Here is a 26,304-nt window from a genome sequence, read left to right on the forward strand (position 1 = left end):
TAAGAAATTACATAAGGTATGTTATTCATATGTTAAGGTAAAAGATTCATATGTTAAGGTAAAAGGTTAGAACAACACTGTTTGAGTTACTAATGGTATTTTATTTGTATATTTTGTAGCTCTTACAGTGTGTTCACATACAAAGGCTGTACAATAAAGGACTGTGAACCATCAGTTTGAGAGACCATCCTTTCAACCGGGACGCTACAACAGGATCTAACAGTTCAGCTGTTAGATTAGTTCATGAGCTCTATCCAGTTATGAATGTGGGTTAATCTCTCCATCAAAAATTACTACAATCACATCATTGCTATGAAGGCAATGATGTGATGACAGAAAATCATTACAGTTTTACATCTCTGTGACCTGGGGAATTAAGTGTTTCAAAGATTTCTTTCTTTTCTATTAAGCTACCTAAGAGGTTCCTGTTGGGTTAAATTTTCTAAATATGACTAAGTTTAATAATGTGAGCAACATGTTTTTATTCAGTCAGTATTTAATACAACATATTTTTTCGTAAATATAATTATTCAATTCTTTTTAAAAATGTAATTCATTTCAAAAATAGTACTTCATGTTATACATTAAAAAGAAAACAAATTATTAAGAAAATGGCCACTTATTAATTGTTAGTTTTAGTTAGGATGGTACTTTCAAAAAGATGGGGAAATTTGTTTATAAGGGAGAATAATGAGAATCTCCACTAAAGAGGTAATATTCTAGGAGTACTGGGTTGCTATAGAAATCATGAGCCATGTGTATTTAACATAGACAAATCTTTAATTTAAATTGGAATTTTTTTCTCCACTGAATAAACTGACTTAAATAAAAGTTTGATTTAATTTCTAAATATACTAGTGTGAAATTATGCCACTTGAATGCAAAATTCTGTTTCATTTAAGGATTTTTACACAATTTTATCATGGTTTCCAATAAATTTGTCTGTCTAAATATACAAGGTGTATTCTGCACTCACATTTAGGTGGCACTCGTTGGTAATGTCAGAAGGAAGTCCCTTCTCTTTGTAGCGTCCATCTGCTACCCTAGTGGTTAAATGCCAGATAGCTCTGTCCAAGACCCAGGCAGGACGCAGATGAGGAGAGTTCATCAGGTTGTAGCCACACTCTGGATGTTCCTTTATCCACACACTGTTTGCAGCTAAACACAAGCAGATAGGCTGGATTATTGACAGGAATTGGTTGATCATAAAACAAATTTTCAGATATTAAGATTATGAATTATTAATATTTTTACTTTTCAAACTTTGTGCTTGGGAATGGCGATGAAACTATTCAACTAAAATTGCAAAAAGTAAAATAAAAAAGAATCAGTAGCAAAGAACAAGTAATTGTTGAGTGTCTCACTGAACTGTGATTATTACAGACTTTGTAAAGTCCCAGTGGAATTTTGAAAGACAGTAAATCAACCTCTATATTTAACCTTTCAGGCTGTCTCATTTCACGTTGATCTATTCTTGGAGTAAAAGGAAGTAGCAGTGAGAAGGTTAGAGAGCGATTCAGTAGGCACACGTACAGTGCTAATTTAGGACAGCACAATAAGTACATAGATGCAGAGGTTGCTACACACTTACTGCTGAAACATAAAGGACCCAAAAAGAAACTAAGGAGCCAGGGACATTAGAACAAGGGATAATTCTGCAACGGGCATCAGAAAAACAAGGGAAACTAACAATACTGACTTGAGCTACTTGGTCATTTGCAGTAGACAGTTTAACAAGAGGGAAATTTCTAACAAAACTTCCTTTTAGATTTAGGTTACTTTATGTAACCTAAACCTAAGGTATACATACAGCTTAGTCAGTCCCTCCAACCATCCATTTTCTTCTGCTTAATCCAGGGTCGGGTCTTGGGGTAGCAGCTCACAGAGAGGAGACTCAGACTACCCTCTCCCCAGCCATTTAGGCCTGCTCCTCCAGGGGAATGTCAAGGTATTTCCAGGCCAGCTGAGAAACCTAGTCCCTCCAGTGTGACCTGGGTCTTCCTCTGGGTCTCCCCCTTGTGGGACGAGCCTGGACCACCTCACTAGGGGGGCATCCTAACCAGATGCCTGAGGCACCTCAACTGATTCCTCTCGACATGGAGAAGCAGCGGCTCTACTCCGAGTCCTTCCTGGATGATTAAGCTTCTCACCCTATCTCTAAGAGAAATCCCAGACACCCAGAAGAGGAGTCTTGTTTTGGCAGACTGTATCTATTATCTTGTACTTTATTGTCTAATATGCAGTTTAATTCCCCTGCAATAATACACACACGGACAAAATAGTTGGTACCCCTCAGTTAATGAAAGAAAAACCCAAAATGATCACAGAAATAACCTGAATCTGACAAAGGTAATAACAAATAAATATTCTATGAAAGTGAACAAGTGAAAGTCAAACATTGCTTTTCAAATGTGCTTCAGCACAATTATTTAAAAACATAAACTCATGAAACAGGCCTGGACAAAAAGGATGGTACCCCTGAAAATAATGTGACCAAAGGGACATGTTAAATCAAAGAGTGCCGACTAATTAGCATCATAGGTGTCTACATTCTTGTAATCAGTTAGTGGGCCTATATAAAGGGCTACAAGTAACCACTGTGCTGTTTGATGACATGATCGCACTATCCAACATTAAGTCCACTTTGTTTGAACCAAAGTGGACTTAATGGGAGATGACAAAGGAGTACACCATTGTTGAAAACAAATCCATGGGACTGTGGGACATCACTAGCTGTAACTGACTTAATAGAAGAAATTACCAATACAACAACTGTAAGAAATTAGCTTTAGGGGTATTCACAGATCTAAAGACAGCTTTTGATACAGTAAATCATAATATTTTAATTAAAAAATTAGAACGTTATGGAATTCGGGGAGTAGTTTTGAACTGGATGAGGAGCTATTTAAAAAGCAGAAAACAATTTGTGAAGATGGGCGATATTGACCTTGACTGGAGATTGTGAACGGGGTACCTCAAGGGTCAGTACCGGGACCAGTTTTATTTAATTTGTATATAAACGACATAAGCAAAGTGTCTAATGTATTAAACTTTGTGTTATTTGCTAACAACATTCTAGTCTGGTGAAAACATACAGCAATTTATTTCCATAGTCGCATCAGAAATCAGTAAATTAAAGAAATGGTTTGACAATAATAAATGATCACTAAATTTGGACAAGATTAAAGTCATGTTTTGTGGAAACTGTTCCAAATTGCTCAAATTCAAGTTCAGATAGATGGTGTAACTCTAGAAAGGGTATACATTAATTTTCTCAATGTAATAATACATGACAAAATTAGTTGGTAACCTCATATTAAACATTTACAGAATAAAATAAATAGAAGCCTATCAGTCCAGGCTAAAGCTAGACATATTCTAAATAATAAATCACTTTATATTTTACATAACTCTCTGATTTTGCCATATTTAACATATTGTTCAGAAGTGTGGGGAATTAATTACAAAAGCTCTTTACAACCACTGAGTATTGTACAGAAACAAGCCATTACAATCATCCATAATGTCAGTTTTTGTGAGCACACAAACCCATTATTCTTAAAATTAGGGATGCTCTGATCAGGTTTATTGCAGCCGATTCCAATCACCCATGAGGGCCAATCACTGCCGATCACTGATGATAACCGATCACTACCGAGCACTTGGATTTCCTGCTAATTTTTTGCTTTAGGTATAAATGCTACAATGTGATCTGGCAAAATGGAAAAATGATCTGGCAATAAATTCACTTAATTTAGACATAAAACATGCCAAATATTTGCAGGCAAAATACAGCAGCTATTCATTCAAAAGGACAACTGAAAAACCTGCAATAAGTAAAACAATATTTAACAGTAAGGTTCCCAGTACCTTAAATTATACATGAGTCGAATAAATCTCACAACACTGCCTATATCAAATAATGTCAAGTAAAAAAGGAAACCTTCATTCAAAGTCAAATGCAGTTTGCATCAAAATAAACAATACTGTGTTACTGAATCAAAAACTTGCTGAGAACATGGTATTGTTTTGTGCTGGCTCTGATCTTTTGACTGAGCAGAGTAATTCTGCAGAACACATGGAGGAGGCAGAGGAGCTCCATTTTTTTCCCCAGAGATTATGTGTCTTATGTTAGGACATAGCGAAAGGTTTAATACATATGTAAAATACTTAGTCTGTTTAAGTTACATGCTGCAGCTTTTAGCAGACTTTCGGTGTGACAGTACACGGGTGGAGCAGAAAGCAGCGTCTGTGAAATATTACTACCAGTAGCGAGTAGCGGCAGTGTTCTGTCAGATCAATAATGCTCTGAAAGTGAATGGGGAAGTTTGCGTGTTCATCATATGCTGTCAGAATAGCATACATGCAGTAATACATGCTAATCGCTAAGTGGGGATGTCATACAGCTGTTAATAACAAAGTGTATGACCATCTAACTTCTACGTCATAATTAAATAAAACCATATGGTAATGACAGGGTATGGCATGACAGATAGGAATCAGTTCATACGCTGTGATTGTCAGCCAGAACCACAAACCACTGAGGCCGCTGGGCCGAGGCACAGGCACACACACAGCAGAGCCAGCTCCTGTGTGACTTTCAGGCTCGAGGGAGGGCATCCAGTCTCTCAAAATAAAATAATGGAGGGGCCCAAGTTTTATAAAATTTTTGGATCGAATCTCTAACACAAAATTTGATCTTCTCTAACCTAAGGAACAGGGTCAGATCTTTCAACCAAAGAGAAACCTTGGGTGCGTGTTCTGATTTCCACGCTAATAGTATTCTTCTTTGGGGAAGGAGAGTTGAAAAAGCCAGTACATTTTTATAATCATGTGTTAATGATATACCCTCCCCTGAAACTTCAAATATTGCCAATTCAGCACTGGGTTGGATACCTATTTCAAAAGCTTCAGATAGGATCTGAAAAATTATAGACCAGAAGTTGCACAGTTTGTTACAGGACCAGAACATGTGAGTTAGATTTACCTTAGCTATATGGCAACGAGCACAGGTTTCACTGACTTTAGAATAAATCATTGAGAGTCTGCCTCTACTGTAATGAACCCTATGAAGGACCTTGAACTGAATTAGTCCAAGTCGAGCGCATGATGTTGACCCCTTTACTCTATGTACTACGTGATTCCAAGTCTCATCAGAGATGTGTATTCCAAGTTCTTCTTACCTTTCTGCTCTGATCTCATTGAGCTTTACTGTACTGAGTGATGAGATGCCATTATAAATTTTGGAGATGAGACCTCTACATTGTGTAGGAGTGCGCAAAATGATGTCTATTCCTCCCCTTGGGGATAAATTGGGAAAGCAAGGACTACTGTTAAGAACAAAGTCACGAATCTGGAGATATCAAAATAGGGAGGAACCCTGTAAACTAAATTTAGAGGAAATAGCATCAAAGATAGCGAAAACAGCATCAATATAAAGGTCACTAAATTTACTCTCTCTGCCATTGGGCAAAGACAGGATCTAATATGGATGGCAGAAAACATGGTTATAACACATGGGACTGTAGAAAGTTTGGCATATTGAAGTGTTGTCTAAATTGTGACCTTTTTAGGGTGGAGATTACAACTGGGCATGAAGAATGTTGCGTAGGAGAGAGAGGAAGCTTTGAGATAACTAATGCAGGGAATGATAATGGCTTACATGCATTCAGTTCTAATTGGCACCAGTCAATATCTGGTTGTTGGAGCAAACAGACTACTTTTTGTAGGTTTGCTGCCCATACCCTTCTCTTCGTTGTCTCTGAAGAAAATGCCTATTGATTCTGGGATCAATAGATCTTGGCAAGATGTTCATTTTAATACATGCTACTTTGCCAGCTAGGGATAAATTTAGGACACTCCACTTCTGGAGGTCGCGTTTAAGATTATTAAGCAGAGGGGTGAAATTTTTTTTTCAAACAGAACAGAAAAAGAAAGTGTCACGTTGATTCCCAAATATTTGAATCCTGTTCTAGAGAGAGGGAAGGGCAAGTCAGTTTCAAGTCAGATTCAAAGTCAGTCCCTATATATCTCTGACAATGGCTTTGGGTGAAAAACAAAGAGGCACTTTATGGAGACTTAATGCCAGCCTTCTAAATGATACACAAATTAAAAAGAAAACATCGGAAGAAATATCAAGATACATTAATGAGAATGATAATGATGAAATCTCTCCACCTATCCTTTGGGATGCAGCTAAGGCTGTACTACGGGAAAAATTATAGCCATAGCATCAGCTAAAAAGAAACAAAGACTGCAAGAGTTGCAGGAAGGATTAAAAGACCTTGAAAATAGACATGCCCAAAATAAAAGCCAACAAACATTACAAGAGATTAGAAAGATAAGAAATGACATTAATGATTTGACTACCCAAGAAACAATAAAACAGATGCTTTTCACAAAACATAGGTATTATAGGACTTCCGGCCGGAACACTGTAAAGATGGCTGCTCAGTAGATATACTCCCCAGACAACCGGAGAAATTACTGAAATACTCCCATTCAGCTGAGTAATATTGCCTTGTGAAAGCCATTTAGAGGGGGCAAGACGACAACGAAGCCCCAACGACAATAAAATTAGAAGAGGGAGGACGAAAAACTTCATGAACAGCTAACGTATCGTAGCTTTAAGCTAATAGGACGGAATGGCTAGCCTAGAAATTTTATTAGAAGAACTGAGAGGGTTCCGCCAGGAAACCAACCAAAACTCTCGACTATTAAGCCTTGTTGCTCTTTTAGTTACTGTTTATGTAACTTGTTGTACATATTATTGCAAATTTAAAAAAAAAAGAATATGCTGTCTTATGAAGAACAATAAAAATTGTTTCTTCAGGACAGTTTATTAATTGTTTTATTGCTTGGCAGAGGTGCAAACCAAAAGTTTACTAACAGGAATAAAAAATGTCTACAGCAACTAGATCCACTCACCAGTGTGATTATACACCACATCAGTGATTGATACCATATTCCATTCCATCCTCAGTTTTTCCACCAGTCTTCCCACATCTTCCCAGGTGCAACTCTTGCCATCTGGGCTGAACTCCAGGCTAAAGGTCAGCTGGTCAGCTAAGGAGTAACAGGACCTAGACTCTCCCAAAGTCTGCAGAGGAGTGAAGTGGATCATGTTGTAACCTGAAGGAAAGACAAAGTACAAGATCTCATGTGGTTCATGCACATATGTCCAGAGTCTGAAACAATTACATAAAATAAGTTGCACCTAAAGTGATAGATTTCAAGTGTTTATCAACAGGGGTGACAGAAGAAAAATCTATTTAAGAGTTGATGGAGATTCACAAGGCATGGATTTCAGCTGAAATCAGAGTCCCATATACACTGTCGAATCTCTCAAGTTAAATAGGGCATATTATGTAAAAATTCCGTTTTTGAGCTTTACATCATATTCTAATGTTATTCCCTCATCAAAAACTTACATGCAGTTGTTTTGATTCTTTAATGGATATTTGAGAAATTCTTGAATCTCCCATAACAATCATTGACGGTGAATGAACGTTTGTTTCGCTAAGTTCCACCTTCCTACAAAAGGTTTCCCCCAGAAAACATGTCAAGCCACTTTAAAGAGAAAGGGGATTCACTGCACCCAGGACTCTACAGGAAAACATGGTTAGGGCTGGATATAACATGACAGAAGGATATGTGTTTTTGCTAAAAATGCTTATCATACATCAAATCACAATATTCTATTCTGTTAACCCCACTGACAATATATAGAATATATACGTACTGAGCCATGTATCAATCCAATTCAGAATGCTTAAAAAAAAGTGTCCTTACACATGTAGCTGATAGCTTTGTGAAGAAGATTTAGAAAGAAGATTATCAAAAAAGCATGAAAATAGGCTGAGTATTCAGCAAATTACTATAGATTAAATTCACTTATACTTCATTGGCAAACAAATAAAACTGAGATGTGATGTGGAAAATATCCTGCATCGTTCTGGTGCCAAAGATGCCAGAGTAGCAGCTTTAATTGTGCTTGAGCTGGGTGTTTTCACAAAGTCATTTCAGCAAAATAATAATAACCAATTATCACTCATTGCTTTTTTTTTTTTTAACTTTATGTTTATTGATTGTGTTTCATTTATCAATCACATACAGAACACAGAGCGGAACAACTGTCGACAAGAAGAAGTACTTACATTCTGACAAAGATGAACAGATACAGTACAGGATGAAAAACAGCATGCACATTTACATCCCAATCTTTGGGTTTTTGGAGCAGCATTTAAAGTGACAGTATAAGTGACCTGATTCAGCTATTGTTTTCTCTTTTTGTAAAGGTCCGTTTGCAGTCTCAGCATGAACGTTAACTTTTCCATTTTGTGGGTTTCGTCCACCAGTACCAGCCAGTTCTTTAGCGTTGGTGGGTCAGGTTGAAGCCAATTCCGAGTGATCAATTTTTTGGCTGTAGCACTGAAGATTTTTAATAAATATTTGTCACTCATGCTCAAACTATCAGGAACATCTCCGAACAGCAATAACATGGTAGGTTGTTGAAGTTTAAGATCCAAAATTGTTTCAAACTTCTCCAAAACGTCTTTCCAATAAGACTTGATCTTTATGCAGAACCAGAAAATATGGGAGTGATTTGCCTCCACATCCTCTCTAACATTTAGAAGCATTTGGGTTTCTATAAAACTGATGCTTTGGTGTTCTAAAAAGACGTAACAAGTTTTTCCAACTAAACTCACGCCAATAGTTTGAGGAGGAGGTTGAAGCAGCGGATTCACACATATTGTCCCATTGTTCTTGTGGTATTTCAGCATTCAACTCTTCCTCCCATCTTTTCCTAACATAATCTGTTGACACTCCTTTGGTTCTCAACAATCCCTGATAAAGTTTGGAGATGGTGATCTTACCAGGTGTGGAGTAAGCCTGTGAAACCAATTGAATTATCTCGTTAGACTCTGAGTTGTAGTCTTTTAATGTTTGAAAAAAGATATTGTCTAAATTGCAAATATCTAAAGAAGTCCCCTTTTTCTAAATCATATTTTTGTTGTAGTGTGTGGAAACCTGGTAGTGTATTTTTGTCCAGTATCCTGCAATAAGCAGTTATTCCTTTCTGTGACCAATTTTTAAAACTGGAATCTAATTTGTTAGGGGTGAAATCTAAGTCAAAGGCGGCCCATCTTAGAATTTGTATTTGGTTATCCAAGTTTAATTCCTTAACCACTTCAAACCAGGCCAAAAGGGTAAATGACACTAGGGGATCTAATTTTTTTTGGCATGCTGCTGCATGCCAAAACCCCCCCCCCCACTGCCCACCACTGATCGGTGGGCAGTGGTACTCTGCCCACCGATCGGCCCCCCCGATCTGAACTCGAATAGTGTTCTGTTGTTGGACTTCTGTGCTCATCAATCGTCCATATCGAACACCATGTTCAGGCATAAGGGTGTTCATATGTGCACTTGGCACCAGGACACCCTAGGCCGCAGTTCGATGATCGACTTTGTCGTCGTTTCATCGGATCTGCGGCCGTATGTCTTGGACACTCGGGTGAAGAGAGGTGCGGCGCTGTCCACTGACCACTACCTGGTGGTGAGTTGGCTCCGGTGGTGGGGGAGAAAGCCGGTCAGACCTGGCAGGCCCAAACGTGTTGTGAGGGTCTGCTGGGAACGTCTGGCGGAATCCCCTGTGAGACGGAGCTTTAACTCCCATCTCCGGCAAAACTTTGAACACGTCCCGGGGGAGGCGGGGGACATGGAGTCTGAGTGGGCTGTGTTCCGTGCCTCCATTGTCGAGGCGGCCGGTCGGAGCTGTGGCCGCAACGTTGTCGGTGCCTGTCGCGGCGGCAACCCTCGTACCCGTTGGTGGACACCTTCGGTGAGGGATGCCGTCAGGCTGAAGAAAGAGTCCTACCGGGCCTTTTTGGCCTGTGGGACTCCGGAAGCAGCTGATGGGTACCGGCAGGCGAAGCGGCATGCGGCTCGGGTGGTTGCTGAGGCAAAAACTCGGGCGTGGGAGGAGTTTGGAGAGGCCATGGAGAAAGACTTCCGTACGGCTTCGAAGCGATTCTGGTCCACCATCCGGCGTCTCAGGGGGGGGAAGCAGTATGGCACCAACACTGTTTATAGTGGGGATGGTGTGCTGCTGACCTCGACTCGGGACGTTGTGGGCCGGTGGGCAGAGTACTTCGAAGACCTCCTCAATCCCACCAACATGCCTTCTATGGAAGAAGCTGAGCCTGGGGACTCTGGGTTGGGCTCTCCAATCTCTGGGGACGAGGTCGCCGAGGTGGTTAAAAAGCTCCTCGGTGGCAAGGCTCCGGGGGTGGATGAGATCCGCCCGGAGTTTCTTAAGGCTCTGGATGTTGTAGGGTTGTGTTGGCTGACGCGACTCTGCAATATCGCATTGACATCGGGGGCAGTTCCCCTGGACTGGCAGACCGGGGTGGTGGTCCCCCTGTTCAAAAAGGGGGACCGGAGGGTGTGCTCCAATTATAGAGGGGCCACACTCTTAAGCCTCCCTGGCAAGGTCTACTCAGGGGTCCTGGAGAGGAGGGTCCGTCGGATAGTCGAACCTCGGATCCAGGAAGAGCAGTGTGGTTTTCGTCCTGGTCGTGGAACACTGGACCAGCTCTACACCCTCGGCAGGGTCCTGGAGGGTGCATGGGAGTTCGCCCAACCAGTCTACATGTGTTTTGTGGACTTGGAGAAGGCGTTCGACCGTGTCCCTCGGGGAGCCCTGTGGGGGGTTCTCCGGGAGTATGGGGTACCGGGCCCTTTGATACGGGCTGTCAGGTCCCTGTATGACCGGTGTCAGAGTCTGGTCCGCATTGCCGGCAGTAAGTCGGGCTCGTTTCCGGTGAGAGTTGGACTCCGCCAGGGCTGCCCTTTGTCACTGATTCTGTTCATTACTTTCATGGACAGAATTTCTAGGCGCAGCCAAGGTGTTGAGGGGATCCGATTTGGTGGCCTTAGGATCTCATCTCTGCTTTTTGCAGATGATGTGGTCCTTTTGGCTTCATCAGATCGTGATCTGCAGCTCTCGCTGGAGCGGTTCGCAGCCGAGTGTGAAGCGGCCAGGATGGGGATCAGTGCCTCCAAATCCGAGGCCATGGTCTTGAGCCGGAAAAGGGTAGAGTGCCTTCTCCGGGTCAAGGGGGGTGTCCTGCCCCAGGTGGAGGAGTTCAAGTATCTCGGGATCTTGTTCACGAATGAGGGAAGAAGGGAGCGGGAGATCGACAGGCGGATTGGCGCAGCATCTGCTGTCAAGCGGGCGCTGTACCGGTCCGTCGTGGTGAAGAGAGAGCTGAGCCAAAAAGCGAAGCTCTCGATTTACCGGTCGATCTACGTTCCCACCCTCATCTATGGTCATGAGCTTTGGGTCATGACCGAAAGAACGAGATCGTGGATACAAGCGGCCAAAATGGGTTTTCTCCGTAGGGTGGCTGGGCTCTCCCTTAGAGATAGGGTGAGAAGCTCAGTCATCCGGGAGGGACTCAGAGTAGAGCCGCTGCTCCTTCACATCGAGAGGAGCCAGTTGAGGTGGCTCGGGCATCTGGCCAGGATGCCTCCTGGAGGCCTCCCTGGTGAGGTGTTCCGGGCACGTCCCACCGGGAGGAGGCCCCGGGGAAGACCCAGGACACGCTGGAGGGACTATGTCTCTCGGCTGGCCTGGGAACGCCTTGGGATTCCCCCGGAAGAGCTAGAAGAAGTGGCTGGGGAGAGGGAAGTCTGGGCCTCCCTTCTGAAGTTGCTACCCCCGCGACCTGACCTCGGATAAGCGGAAGAAGATGGATGGATGGATGGATGGATGCTGCTGCAAGTTTCCGATCTCCAATCAGAGCTTGTATTGGAATGTTTCCACAGTTGGTTTCTAATTCTTTCCATCTAGCCTCATAAGTATGGTCACACCACTGTACTACTGTTTTGAGTTGAGCTGCAAGGTAATAATCATGATGATTTAGGAATGACAACCCCCTTTTTTCTTTCCTTATTGTAAGAGTACTGTATCTAATTCTGGGTTTCTGTCCCTTTCAAATAAAACGAGATATCAATTTGTCCCACTCACAAAACTGAGAATGAGGGATTTTAATAGGCAAAGAAATAAATAGGTATAATAACCTAGGTAATACTGACATCTTAATTACCTCAATTCTTGAATTAAAGTCAATTATAGATCCCAACCACTGTGTGAGGTCTTGTTTAATTCTCATATTTACAGTTTCAAAGGTTTTTTTGTACAAGTCGTTCAGAAGGTAAGTCAACCATATACCCAAGTATTTGATTGTTTTCTTAGACCAGTCAATAGGGATTTTATCTTTAAGCTCAACCGATGGGTAATAGTTAAAACACATAATCTGTGTTTTATCCAAATTAAGTCTGTATCCTGAGTAGGTGCCAAATATGTCTAGTAACTTTAAAACGGCCAGGATGGATTGCTCCGGGATCAAGAGATATAGAAGGATGTCATCAGCATATAGTGCTATTTTATGTTCTCTTGAATTCATTAATATACCATGAATATCACTGTTCTCCCTAATTGCCTGGGCGAGAGGCTCTATATAAAGTGCAAAAAGAGTTGGGGAGAGCGGGCAGCCTTGTCGAGTGGATCTCTCTGTCATGTTCCGAGTTTTTCCGTGTATTTATTTAGAGTTTTCTGTGTCTCTAAGTCTCCGTGCTGTGCTGTCCTGTCCTCCCCTTGATTGTTCCCTGGTGTGTCTCGTTTCCTTGATTACCCTCTGTGTATTTAACTCCACCTGTGTTCCTTGTTCGTCGTCGGGTCCTTGTCTAATGTGCGCTCAGTCCTTCGTGTTGTCCATTCGTTTAATCAGTTGCTACCGGCGTTGAGCCCTGGTTTCCGCTCAGTCATGCCGCCTGGTTTTGTGGATTATGTTGGACTATTTTCATCATTAAAATATCATTTTCGTGCTATACCTGGTTCCATCGCGTCTGCCTCACCACCTCACACCACCAACTTATGACACTCTCCAGCTTTATTGTGTCTGTCAAGTGGCCATTTATCTTGATCCTAGCTGTGGGTGATGCGTATAATGTTGATGTGGTATGTGAAAAACCAAATTGTTCCAAAACTAGAAATAAGTACTCCCAACTGACAGAGGATCAAAAGCCATTTCCACATCTAAGCTCACCATTACTGATGTATGATTGTTTGTCTGAATATTCTGAATTATGTGAAGTGAGCGTCTTATATTATTCTGAGTTTGTCAGCCAGAGACAAACCTGGTTTGGTCCCCGTCAATCAGATCTGAGACAAACGCGTTCAACCTTTTGGACAAGATAGACGCATATAGCTTATAATCTTGGTTAAGGACCGAGATCGGTCTATATGAACTGCATAATATTTTGTTTTTTCCTTCTTTTGGTATTACCATTATAATTGCTTTGGACCATGATGGCGGTGTTGTTATTTTCCCTAATGTCCAATTTAATGATTTTAATAATACAGGGGATAGTTCTTCTTCAAATATCTTATACCATTCGCCTGGAAGACCATCAGTACCTGGTGATTTATTATTTTAAATATTTTTTATCGCCATTATCAGTTCCTTTTCAGTGATGTGCTCAGTTAAACTTTTGTTCTGACATTCTCCAATCGTTGGCAAGTCCAATGAATTGAGAAATGTTTTAACATCTTCTATTTTGCTTTGTTCTTGTTGTGCGTATAATTCTTTATAATATGTTTGAAAAGCTTTGTCAATACCATCCAAACTGTTTTCTACTATTCCTGTCTGTGGGTCAATTATGGAACAAATTGAGTGCATTATTTGTTTTTTGTGAATTCTTCTTGCAAGTACTTTTGTTGGCTTTGGCCCAGCATCGTAAAATGATTGTTTTAGGAATTTATATTTCTTTTCTTCCTCTCTTTTACGTATATCCAAAATTTTACTCCTTGTCTCTTGGATTTGTGAATTGGTATAATCAAGTTGATTTTTGATTTGCAAGCTCTCCAATTCTTTTAATTTGGTCTCCCAATTTATTTAGTTCTTTTTCCTTCTCTTTCTTAATAGCAGTACTTAGTGATATAAACTTGCCTCTTATAATTGCCTTCAATGTGTCCCATAAAATATTAGGGTTGACCTCCCCGTTGTCATTCAATTCTAGGAAATTTTTTATTTCTGTTTTTATTTCTTTTATAACATTTTTATTATTTAGCAAGCTTGTATTTAGTCTCCATATGTTTTTTTTTGGTCTTGTATCCAGGTTAAGTGTTTAGTATACTGGCGAGTGATCTGACAAATTTCTAGTACCGATATCACAGCTTTTTAGTCTATGTCGATCATTCTTAAAAACAAAGAAAATATCTATTCTTGAAAATACTGGGAGAAAAATAGGTAAAATCCATTTCCGTTAGGCTATTCTATACTTGCTCTCGCTGAAATTCTCGGAGCGACTCTCGCACACGTTTGGAAAGCGAGGTGGCCGCTTTATTCCAGTGTGCGTCCTGGATAGTTGCTGGTTCTTCATTTGCAGTGGCAGATCGCGGCATGTCAACCCGGTATCCAATCTTCCTCATGTCGTCCACTGCTTCTGAAGCACTCGCGTACAGGTGTGGTCCGTCGTCCCAGTGAATCCTCATCTTAGCCGGGTAAGGTGTTTGGAACCGTATTTTCCCCTCTTTGAGACTCTTCTTGATGTTCTTGTATTCCTTAAGCTTATTATTTATCTCGGTCGGTAGATCGTGCGCAAATGAGGTCAGTTTGCCATCATAAAATATCTTCTTTCCCCACGCTGCTTTAAGGATTTTCTCTTTTATGTCGTATCTGTGAAAGTTGACGAGTATGGATCTTGAAATTGATGCGTCTCGAGGTCTTGGTCCCAGTGAACGATGTGCTCGTTGAATCTGCAAATCTTGGTTGATGGAGAGCTGCTCTTTCAGAAGGTTTTCAATGAACGTCTGCATGGCGTTGCCTTCAGCTTCTTCTTTAAAGCCGTAAATGCGGATATTATTGCGTAGGGATCTTCCTTCTAAATCAGTAACTTTGTCCAGGAGAGTTTTCTGCTGTTTGAGGCAGTAAGACAAAGAATCTCTCAAGTCCATATTCACCATCTCCAGCTCGTTCACCCATTGTTCCGCTTCAGTTAGCCTAGCAGCTTGATTTCGAATGTCCGAGCTGACCTCTTCCAATTTCTTGTTCATTTCACTCTTAAAGCTGTTCGGGTCTTGTTTGATGTCGTTTTTCATAGCGATGATGTCATTTTGCATTTCTTTGATATTGTTGCATAGATTCTGGATAGCCTTAGCAGTCGTTAGCTCGTTCTCCTTGCTAGGGTCCAAGGCCTGCATCATGTTAGCCTTGCTTTCAACGCTTGTTAGTTCAGTCCCTGCCCAGCCGTGATCTTCAGCACCCCCCGGTCTCTTTTTCGATCCAACTCCTCGCATTATATATCATTTTGAAGAAGAACTGAATCTTTTTAATCGAGTTTATGGAGTTTTCCTTGTCGCTGATCAGGACAGGTTACAGATTTAACCCGCCATCTTGGAAATGCTCCCCGGAAGTCATCACTCATTGCTTTTAAACTTGTGCCCCTCTCCCAGAATTTCCACCAAATTCTGTTCAAGGCCCCATAAAATCTTGGGCAAGACTTGGTCAGATTTAAAAATAAAATAAATAACAGAAAAAATGAATAAAATGGACAATGACAAGTATTTGTATGCTAACCTAAATATTCTTTAGGTACAAAATTCAAATATTTCTTGTATTACATTTTCTCTGTTGAGTAATGTCTAGTTTGGTACAATATTTTGATCTGCTGGTTGCAATTAGTTGTCATTTATCCAAGCTAATGCAGTATTTGAAAGAAATAGTCTTGAAAGACAAGACCTGTCTGTGATTCACTGGTGGCGTTTCATTTACATTACCTTTATCAAGTTGCAGAGCCAAGCACGTGCCAGAATACGTACTGGGCAAGTATATAAAATGTATGCCACACATAACTTTTTTTTTCACAATATTGCTTGTAGAGGTAAACTTGCTCTGTAAGAACATGTGCAGATCAGGTTTGCAGGTGCATAAAAAACCTATTTAAAATAAAACAAGCTTACTCTGAAGGAGGGACAAGTAGCACCTGGTGGCCAACCATGCTTATAATACAGGAAACCCTGTCCCCGGTGGAGCTGCAGTTCCCAAGCCGAGCTTCCGACTCTCAGAGTACCCCTCCCCCACATCTCCCAAACTCAGCTCTTTCAGACTAGCGGTAGCAGAAATGAGCTAAAACCTGAAACGCTTCTCGCTGTGCTACAGCTGATTCGCCACAATGGAGCCTGTGTTAAGAAAAATGATTATTTTTTGGTGCTTAATACAGTTAATCTACGACATGTGTAACAGTTATATACAATACTCTTATTTGGAACAGGTCTCGTCTGAGATGCGGGAAGCAGACAGAGCAGGGCTCTTTTTCCTCCCCCGCTGACACCACAGCAATAAAATTTAAATTCCAATGGGAGAGGGGACTTCGGAGGTGTCTGTGAAATCTCATCTTAGGACGTTTGGCGCCAGGGATCTTCCGTATCAGGCAGCGATGGGCACGAAGTGGTCCGCCCTCTTACTTAGATAAAAACCAGACACCTTTGCCATAATGAAGGGAGTTTCCGGGGTTCTTTGGGGGGCCGAACAGGTCTCTAATTGGTCAAAGAACGGAACGCCTTGACTGCATACATTAAATAGGGAAACACCTATTTGGTATAAAATTACGTACACGGAGCACGCCGGGAGAGAGATAGAGCGGCCGCTATTTTTTGCCTTTTTGTATTTGTTTTGTGTTTGTCTGTCTTCCCCTTGTGTGTGTCTTTATTTTTTATGAGAAAATGCATATCTCTGTTCCTCTGCAGCTTTGTTGTTCATTGCTTGGTATGGAATTAAACTCTGTGATCTGTGACGTCAACACGCTTTGTTGTTGTTTCGTTTTAGCAGCACGCGGTCGCTGCACGTCGTCCACGGAGAACGTCACTCGTCGATCCCGGGCAAAATTAAAAGAGGAAGAAGGAGCCAAACGTTTTGTCCAAAGCTAGCATTAAATGATCCTCTTTTTTAATACCTGCCAGGAATGTTCTGGCTAGTTGGCACGACCAATGATGGCCGGCGTTAAGTTGTTTCTCCACCATTAGCACACTGAGCAGCAGATACACAAGCATGACGACAATGCTAAGACCTTCCTCCTGACTCTGATTAGTTGTTCTTGGTCGGAAGTGGTGCATTTCTTCAGATGGCAATAGTAACTCAAAAAGGAAGTGGAGGAGCTCGATCTTCTTACAGATTATCTGTCTCATATTATCCTGTCACAATATAGTGACAATTTCAACAAATATGCAAAAAACACTTTTGTAAAAGTTACATACTGCAGCTTTAAATTGTGAATTCAAATTTCATTTAAGTCATGTTTGATATAAACAGCAATATCATAAAGACTGAAAGGATCATAGTTATTTGATTGTGCCATAAAATACATAATGATGGCCTTCTCTGTTTCAAGCCAGTTCTGAACCAGAGAAGGCTTCAGAAATCTTATTGGAGCTAGGAAGAAAAAAATTTGATTGTTGCTTAATGGACAAAAGTCCTCTTTTCAGATACAAGTAAAATTTACATTTACTTTGGAAATTAAATGGCCTACAGTCATCTGATATTCCTTATCAGAAGTTCTGATAACACACATACAATTTTATCCATCATTATTTTTGTTACTGCGACAGACTAGCGACCTGTCCAGGGTGTACCCCGCCTCTCGCCCGAAACGTTCGCTGGAGATAGGCACCAGCCAGCACCCCTCCAGACCCCACTAGGGACAAGGATGTAAATATTATTATTATTTTTGTTATCTGCCCTTGAATTGATGGAACAAACCCTGCAGCCATGGATTTTCACACCTCCACACGGGTCATTCCAGTAACGTTCCACTCTGCCAGTGCCAGTGTCAGAGACTCCGATCACTGGAGGTGTGCAAACAACTGGCTGGATCTCTGTGTAATCTATACTATAGGTAGATTTGTCTTGCAAGCAACATGAATAGCATACATTTAAACACGAAAAATGAAATCAATATTCATACAAAAACACCTGGAAAACATTAACATAAAATACTAACATAAAACTCAAAAACAAATGTGTAACCCCCATATATGTGTGTAATATTATTGTTAGTAGTATTTTACATGTTTTGTTTCTATTGGATTTTGTCTTGTAATTTTATGCACTAGTAAATCGGTTTCTATTTTAATTTGGGGTTTCTTTTGCTACCAGAAACCGCCAGTAGGTGGCTTGTGAGTTTACACTCTGGTTTAGACAGCAGGAAAAGTAGGGGAAGAAGAAGGAACCATAGCTGGCTGCAGCACGTTGTGCTGACGTATTACACTCTGAGATAAAAGAAAACGCGTTATATGATAAATTCTGATGAATATTAGTGACGGCTTACAGTAGAGAAGATAAGTGACCTGATCCTTGCAGTTAAATCCCTTTCTGCTGTGATTTTCTCCGGTGAGTGTTAGGGGTTGAACCAATTAGTCGACTAGTCGACTCTAGGACGTCTCGCGAGTTTTTACATTTCATGTCGACTAGTCGCAGTCATGTGATTGCCGGTGGTGACAGCCTGTGCTGATCTGACAGCACAGTATACGTCACAAGACAGAAGAAAAATAAGTTAATACATTAGTTTAAATGATATGTAGATGGATGCATATTTGTGGTTTTACAGTGTTTTTAAAAGGAGATGGAGTTGCAGCTGCAGTCCACTACAAAACACAAGCCGTCTAAAACTCGCCCCCTTCCCGCTAAGGATGTCACTTAGCCGGCTCGCGAGTGTCTTTGTCACGACGATCTAACTAATACATTATGATGTTATGTTGCTGATTAAATAAAAGCCTGTAGTTGGTAATGACAGTGTATACTTGTCTGACATATATATAGCCGTGAGTTCGTGCTAAGAATGACACTTCGTGCTTAGAAGTGTCATCAGATCAGCTGTCAGAAGTGTATGACACTCTGACAGCAGATCTGACAGAACACTGGCTACAAAATGGCGTCTTCAAAACAGATCGAGGACAAAACCCGCATCTTGTCAAACAGGTAGAAATTACTGGGTCCTTGTATGACAATGTGCTCTTAGCGAACTCTTAGCGAAGAGAATATTGACAGCGAGTGAACTTTATTTACCCCCCGCCCCCGCGCCACCTCTTTTTATTGTTTTTACATGCCATCTAAAAGATGTGCGTTTCCTTTTGAATGTTGGTTTCCCAGCAACTTATTATTTATCATAAACTATCCCGATGTTTTGTTGTTTCACTTGTTGCTGTTCTGTGTAAATGCCGTATTTTTCCGTGAAAACGGGTAATAAAGCCTGTACGTTACTCCAAAGCTTTGCGTCTTGCGTTGCCATGACGTCACAACGACTAGTCAACTCGACATCGACTCGACTTTTATCATGTTGACGTTGACTAGAAAATATCTTAAATCGTTCAATCTGCTGAGTCAGCAGAGCTTCCTGCCGCGCATCGGGCGGAGGAGAAGCAGGTGGTTTCGTTGAATTCAGCTGTAACCAAACGGGATCCGTTCATAACAAGTTCGGCTTGTGATGTTCCAAAAGCTCCATGTAGTCAGTGTGATAATTTGACTCCTATAGTAACTATCCAGAGATCATCAGCATCAGCCGGTGTTTAGAAAAAAAAAGTCAGACCCGACTTTGTGCAACAAACTTTTCCCCGCTGCTCACGAAGAATCTCCATAATAGACTTAGTAAAAGCAGGAGAAGGGGAGAGTGTGTGTGTGTGTGTGTGTGTGGGGGGGGGGGCAATATGTGCCGTGAAAATAGCTAATAAAGCCTCCAAGTAGTTGTGAAGGGTTTTTGCGCTTACGTCACTATGACGTCACCGCGACTAGTCGACATCGACTCGACTATTATCATGATGTAGTCGACCTTAAAAAATATGTAGTCGTTCAACCCCTAGTGAGTGTTGAGATGTATTTTTGCAACCTGAAATGAAGCTAATGCTAAATGGCGTCACAGGCATTACTGCTCATATGTTTCGACAAGAAAATAAAAGAAACATAAAACCAATCGGAGAAATGTGTAACATTGGAATATTAGAGTGATTTTCACTGTATAGCATTTTTGTTATATACAAACCTATAATGGTTTGCATACAGTGATATTTGAACATTGTCCAGCTGCACACCACCGCAGGCCTGGATTGGATGTGCTGAGCGCCAGGTTTCAACCCAAAACCTGGGACTGCTGGATCCGCTGCCTGCGTTGCACTGGATTAAGATAAGATTTTGGATCCAAAGAAATACATGGCCATTGAATTTGACAAAGACTTGACTGACTGACTTAAATTTCAAATACTGAACTAAAGAAAGGAACTAAACAATAAGAAATCTGGACTAAAAGAGAATACCTGATATAATAAGGATGGACACTTTCTGTTGGAAAAAAAATGTTACCACAATGTTCTGTTTAATTTTGTATTAAACAGTCTGTTCATTTTTCTTGACTATATGGTTGTTTGTGCTTATTATCCTCCTTTTTTGAACTTAGCAAGAAGACTAATTGTAACTACAACACTTGAAATCAAAATTTCTCGACTATCTGGTTGTAAGTTACACAAATTGGTTACAAATGCATCACATGCTCATAGTTAGGATTTCCATCCACAGTACTATGATTAGAAACAGAAATATAGACTAACTATTTATTTTTAAGAAGTAAACTGAAATAGCCAAATTGATATGGTTTTAATGGAGATACTTCTATTTTGACAGTCAGATATGTGTTTTATAATAGTTTTAGCTGCAGGGACTGCTGTTTTACTCCACAAAGAGATGTGGCTAAACTTGAATCATTGCAGCTATATTTTTACAACATGTTAGCCTTTATATTTTAAATATGTCAAGGCAAAAAACAAATGATCTATAAAACCTCTATGGGATGTTTACATGTTTGCATTTGGATCTGAAGACCACACCTACCTGACTCCTTGGCTACTCTCAGTCTGTCTGGCCAGTCATCAAGGCGTCCCAGACATTTGGACAAGTACGTCTGGATGGTGACACAGTCCAGCAGAAGGACATGGTTGTCTGCTCCAACATGAAGAATAGGATCAACGACGATGTAGCCTCCTCCTAACCTCTCCACACCTCTGTGAGAACAGCATTACATTCAGCACAAACACTGACATATGTCATTCTAAACATGTCGCTTCCATGTCTTATCTTAGAGCAAAGGTCTTAAGTCTGTCAGAGATCCTGAGACAATTTCATATGCAAGAATTCTAAGCTAGAAATCATGTTCACGCCTACAAAACCACTGCACCCTTCCAAAGGCTGAAATTAAAATATTTTTAAAATTTTTTGTTGAAGCTATAAACAGTAAATTCATGTTCACATCGGCTGAACATATTTTTCAGCTGATCTGAAAAACAGATCAGCCATTGAAGATATGATTTGAGGTCAACCATGCTGGGATTTAACCTAGTTTCAAATGTTACCCTAAATGTGTCAGGAAACCTAACTCTGCACTCTTCCTGCCAGGTCTGGCTCATCTTCAATCATCTAGATACTGAATCTGCACCAGACGAAGTAAAATGCTCCCATTAGTATTTCTTGACATTGATGAGAACTGCATCAAGAACTGCATTGACACTGTGGCTGTGGATAAACGCATCCGGGTCTTCCCAAACCAGAAGCCCTGGATGACTCAGGAGGTCCAGCGACTGCTAAAGACCAGGAATACCGCCTTCAGGTCTGGGGACAGGACCGTCTACAGTACAGCCCGAGCTAACTTGAAGAGCGGCATCAGAATGGCTAAGTCTGACTACAGGAGGAGCATAGAGGGCTACCTTGACAGCAACAACAGCAGGCAGGTGTGGCAGGGAATCCAGCATCTCACCAACTACAGGACCAACCTCGCAGCTGCGGAAGGCGACGCCACGCTGGCAGAGGAGCTGAACCTCTTCTTTGCCCGCTTTGAGGTGAAGCCAACAGAGGCAGCCACACTACACCAAGCGACCCACAACACCACACCCCTCGTTGTAGAGGAGCACGAGGTGAAGCGCACACTGCGGGCTGTCAACCCAAGGAAGGCTGCTGGACCTGATGGCGTCCCTGGACATGTCCTGAAAGACTGCGCCGATCAGCTGGCTACAGTCTTCACCAGGATCTTCAACCAGTCCCTAGCCCTGTCTACAGTCCCATCCTGCCTGAAATCTTCCACCATAGTCCCCATAACCAAGAAACCTCACATCTCCTGCCTCAACGACTACCGGCCAGTAGCACTAACCCCTGTGGTGACGAAGTGTTTTGAAAAACTGGTCCGGGGCCACATCACAGCACTTCTCTCTCCTGGCTTTGACCACCACCAGTTCGCCTACAGAGCCAACAGATCCACAGAGGACGCTGTAATCACGGCCCTCCATGCTGCTCTGTCACATCTGGAGCAGCAGGGGAGCTATGTGCGGATGGTCTTTGTAGACTACAGCTCTGCTTTTAATACCATCCTCCCTCACAGACTGGTGGACAAATTGGGGGACCTGGGCCTCCCTCACTCCACCTGCATGTGGATTCTGAGCTTCCTGACCAACCGACAGCAGAGAGTTAGGGTGGGAAAACATACATCCACTGCCCTCAGCCTTAGTACTGGCTCTCCACAGGACTGTGTGCTGAGCCCCCTGCTCTATTGTCTGTACACATACGACTGCACCTCTGCCCACCACAGCAACACCATCATTAAGTTTGTTGATGACACCACAGTGGTGGGGCTCATCTCAGGAGGCGACAAGTCCGCCTACAGGGGAGAGGTGGAGCGGCTGTTGCAGTGGTGCAGGGAGAACAATCTGCTCCTCAACAACTCAAAGACAAAAAAACTCATAATAGATTACAGGAGGAATAAAACGGACATTACACCACTAACCATTGGGGGGAAATGTGTGGAGAGGGTAGCTGATTTCCATTTCCTGGGGGTCCACATTGAGCAGGGCCTCACATGGAACATGAACACCTTCGAGCTGATAAAAAAGGCCCAGCAAAGACTGTACTTCCTGAGGGTTCTCAGGAGGAACAACATCAAGGAGAAGCTGCTGGTGTCCTTCTACAAGTGCTCCATAGAGAGCATACTGACCTACTGTATCTGCATATGGTATAACAGCAGCACTAGGGCTCAAAGGAAAGCTCTCCAAAGGGTTGTGAATACAGCCCAAAAAATCATTGGCTGCCCTCTCCCCTCACTGGAGGACCTGCACAGTGACCGCTGTCTAAGAAAAGCACAACACATCACAAAGGACACTTCTCACCCCGGACATTATCTGTTCACACTGCTGCCTTCAGGCAGAAGATACAGAGCAACCAGAACAAGAACCAACCGTCTCAGAGACAGTTTCTACCCGATAGCAATAACAAAACTAAATGCAATCAAAAACAACCATTAATCATCATAAATGATGTGTGAGAATGTGGCTGTTCTTTTTTTTTTTTGCCAGTTGTTTGTTGATTCTTGCGTTGTGTGTGAATTGTGAGAGTTATTTTTTGTTTTTGGGCATGTGTACCGACTGATGGCACCTTTTGAATTTCGTTGTCCTTGTGATAATGACAATAAAGATTTATCTTATCTTATGAATTTGAAATGTAGTAGATTTATCAAGAACTAAAACCTGAAGGGTTGTTTTTCTTACAAATCCAGGTCAACCAAAGTATAACAGACATGTTGCCTTTTCTAAAACTTGCATGGCCAAGAGAGACAACCTTCATTAGCTTTGAGCACTCTATAATGTTGACTGCACAAGTTGAAAAGCAAATCAGAAAAGATAAAAATGAGGCAAAATAATGATTAATTCTTCCATAGTCTGTTGGATTCCAAACAAACACGTCTTTTTTTCCTTAAATTAAAATCAATGATGGTCAAGAAGAAAATCACAAAAAAATCTTTAATATCAAAGTGTAACAAATTTCTACAAAATAATGACAAATAAACTACGTTGTCAAATAAGTGAAATATTCACCCCTTTAAAGGAATTGCTCTAATTAAACAAAAGTCCAGCCAACTGGTGACAGTCATCTCACAATGAGCGGAATGGAGATCAGCTACAATCTTTATCTTTATACTACAATCTCAAATGATTGTAGTATAAAGATACATGTGTCTGGAGGCTCCATTTATTTGTTATTCCTGGCTACCATTATGGCATAAACACTATAGGACACTCCAAGCAAATCAGCAAAAAGGTTGTTGAAAAGTATCAGAGGATGGATACAACAAGGCCCTAAACGTCCCCTGGCGTTCAGCTCCAACATCAAGAAATGGAATTAATGTGGTTGTGTATATCTGCCTAGATCATGCCATCCTACTGCACCGAGTGACCGTGCAGGAAAGAGAACAGAGAGGACACCAAGAGCCTCATATAAATGAGTGCACAGCTTTCACTCTAAAAGTTGGTGTAGTGACAAATTTTAAAAAGTGCAGCACACAAAAAATTCAGACATATAAAACCATGCGCACGCAGATGATTTCTGCAACTTTTCTTTAGAATAGAATAGAATAGAATTACTTTATTCATCCCAGCAGGGAAATTATTTCGCAGTTACAGCAGCATAGAGACAAGACACACAACAACCCAATTTGCGTGAAATGGAACACAACTGCTGGTGCCACATGAACCACCCTAAGCCTACCCTGTTGGGTTCTGCAGGGGAGTGGTTTCTCTACATTTACAGGGTGGCAGGCTGACAGGATCCAGCTGGTGCTCATCAAGACCAATCAGCGAAGGCCTTAAATAGGAGCGGCTTCCCTGAGGCAGACGCCAGATGATTTTGCTTCAGTAGTGGTACACTCTGGCTCTCTGTTACTGTGTTTAACTGTTCTGATTCCTCTCTCATCTATTCCCTCCTCAGAGAACCAGCTCTGATCACCCCCTGGTGCTCAGACTACCTAATTACCCGATCCTCGCTGCTCCGCTAAACCTAGCTCCAGGATACCTCCACGACCACCAGCCAGCTGCTGCCTGTCCACCCTCAGTCTCATGCTGGAACTCCTCCACCTGGAAATCCCACACTGCACCGACTGCTGGAAAACCCAGGTACCCACCTCTGCTCATCCTAACCCTCAGACAGTAAGCCATCACCAGGTTACACCATCATTCCCTTCAATTGCTTCCCTGTTTAACCACTCACCTTTCCTCAGTTCCTCCTCTGGCCCGGTTCCTCCCTGCTGCTGCAGATCAACGCCTCTCTATTCTCTCCCCATTTGCACTCATTATTCAATAAATCTGTTAAACTGCGCTTGGTGTCCATAGTTGTTGCTTGCCTTAGAGTCCTGGTAACCTCTCACCATGACACACCCACTCTCAGGACTTCTTCCTTCAGACTGTGCTTATTTTAACTCCCCACATAAGACTGGTAAAGGCAGAGGCCTAGTGACATATTTAGATCTAGCTTTCACTGTCAACAGATTTCTGCAAATCCGTACTTTGCATGTTTAATTTAATTTGAAATTAAACAAACTCCTTCATTGCTGTGTGGAGTGGTTTACCACCCTGCTAAGTTTGATAAGGACTTAATCTCTGAATTTTCGGATTTCTTGACTGGGATTACCATGATCAGATACTAATTATTGGAGATTTCAACATACATGTATGTTGTGATGGTAAAGCACTTCCTGGACTTGATTGATTCCTTTAATTTTATTCAATTAAAAGTTGGTTGGTTGGCCCAATTCACCAAAAAGGCCATACTTTGGACCTTGTATCATCTCATGGCTTTTGTTTAAATATCAATGAAGTCTGTCAAACTTGCATTTCCAATCAACTTTTCTGTTCACTATCGCCATTTCAACCACTGTGGTTAAAAAATGTACAAGATCTACTACTTCTCGTAGGATTACCTCGTCAACCACCTCTCAGTTCTCTGCAGCCATTGGTGATACGTTATCACCTGTGTCACACATCAACAGCAATTTTGATGTCAATGAACAAATAGATTTTCTGAGTCGTAGTTCAATGAAACTACCTGTGCTCTCAGGCGAAACAGAAGGCAAGCCGAGAGGCAGTGAAAAAAGATTAAGTTGCAGGTTTCTTTTGACATTCTGAAAATTGTTTACTTAATTACCAGAATAATTCAGTAAAATCTGAAAAATCAAAATACTTGGTTGCTCTGGTTTCCTAAAACAAAAATAGGCCTCAAGTTCTTAAAGTTTCAGATAAAGTTATTAACCCTCCGAATGCACCTGCTTATACAGCTTCTGTTGATCTTTGTAACAAATTCTTAAAATTTTTCACTGACAAAATGTCAGCCCTTAGGGCAGGGGTGCTCAAAGTGGTAGCAACAACCTTTTCAGCATATCAATGTT

At 41.6% G+C, this 26,304-nt stretch overlaps 1 protein-coding gene and 1 long non-coding RNA gene across 6 annotated transcripts in view; one reads left to right on the forward strand and one right to left on the reverse strand.

Moving 5' to 3' along the window:
- The window catches only part of agl (amylo-alpha-1, 6-glucosidase, 4-alpha-glucanotransferase), a 118,887-nt gene that overhangs the window by 68,087 nt on the left and 24,496 nt on the right, over positions 1 to 26,304 (reverse strand). For 4 of the 5 annotated variants that reach the window (XM_023334840.1, XM_023334841.1, XM_023334839.1 and 1 more), the window contains 3 exons: positions 20,940 to 21,109; positions 6,928 to 7,131; positions 977 to 1,158 (listed from right to left, as the gene is read on the reverse strand). In XM_023334840.1, coding sequence (XP_023190608.1) covers positions 977 to 1,158; positions 6,928 to 7,131; positions 20,940 to 21,109 — 556 coding nt within the window. The remainder of the gene's footprint in view (positions 1 to 976; positions 1,159 to 6,927; positions 7,132 to 20,939; positions 21,110 to 26,304) is intronic. The other variant, XM_023334842.1, reaches the window with a different exon arrangement.
- On the forward strand, positions 23,947 to 25,238 carry LOC111608782. The gene is made up of 2 exons (XR_002752848.1): positions 23,947 to 25,069; positions 25,141 to 25,238. It is a non-coding gene; the product is annotated as an uncharacterized LOC111608782 (long non-coding RNA).

Source organism: Xiphophorus maculatus, chromosome 6, assembly GCF_002775205.1.
Source record: "Xiphophorus maculatus strain JP 163 A chromosome 6, X_maculatus-5.0-male, whole genome shotgun sequence".
In the NCBI taxonomy this organism is placed as follows: domain Eukaryota; kingdom Metazoa; phylum Chordata; class Actinopteri; order Cyprinodontiformes; family Poeciliidae; genus Xiphophorus; species Xiphophorus maculatus.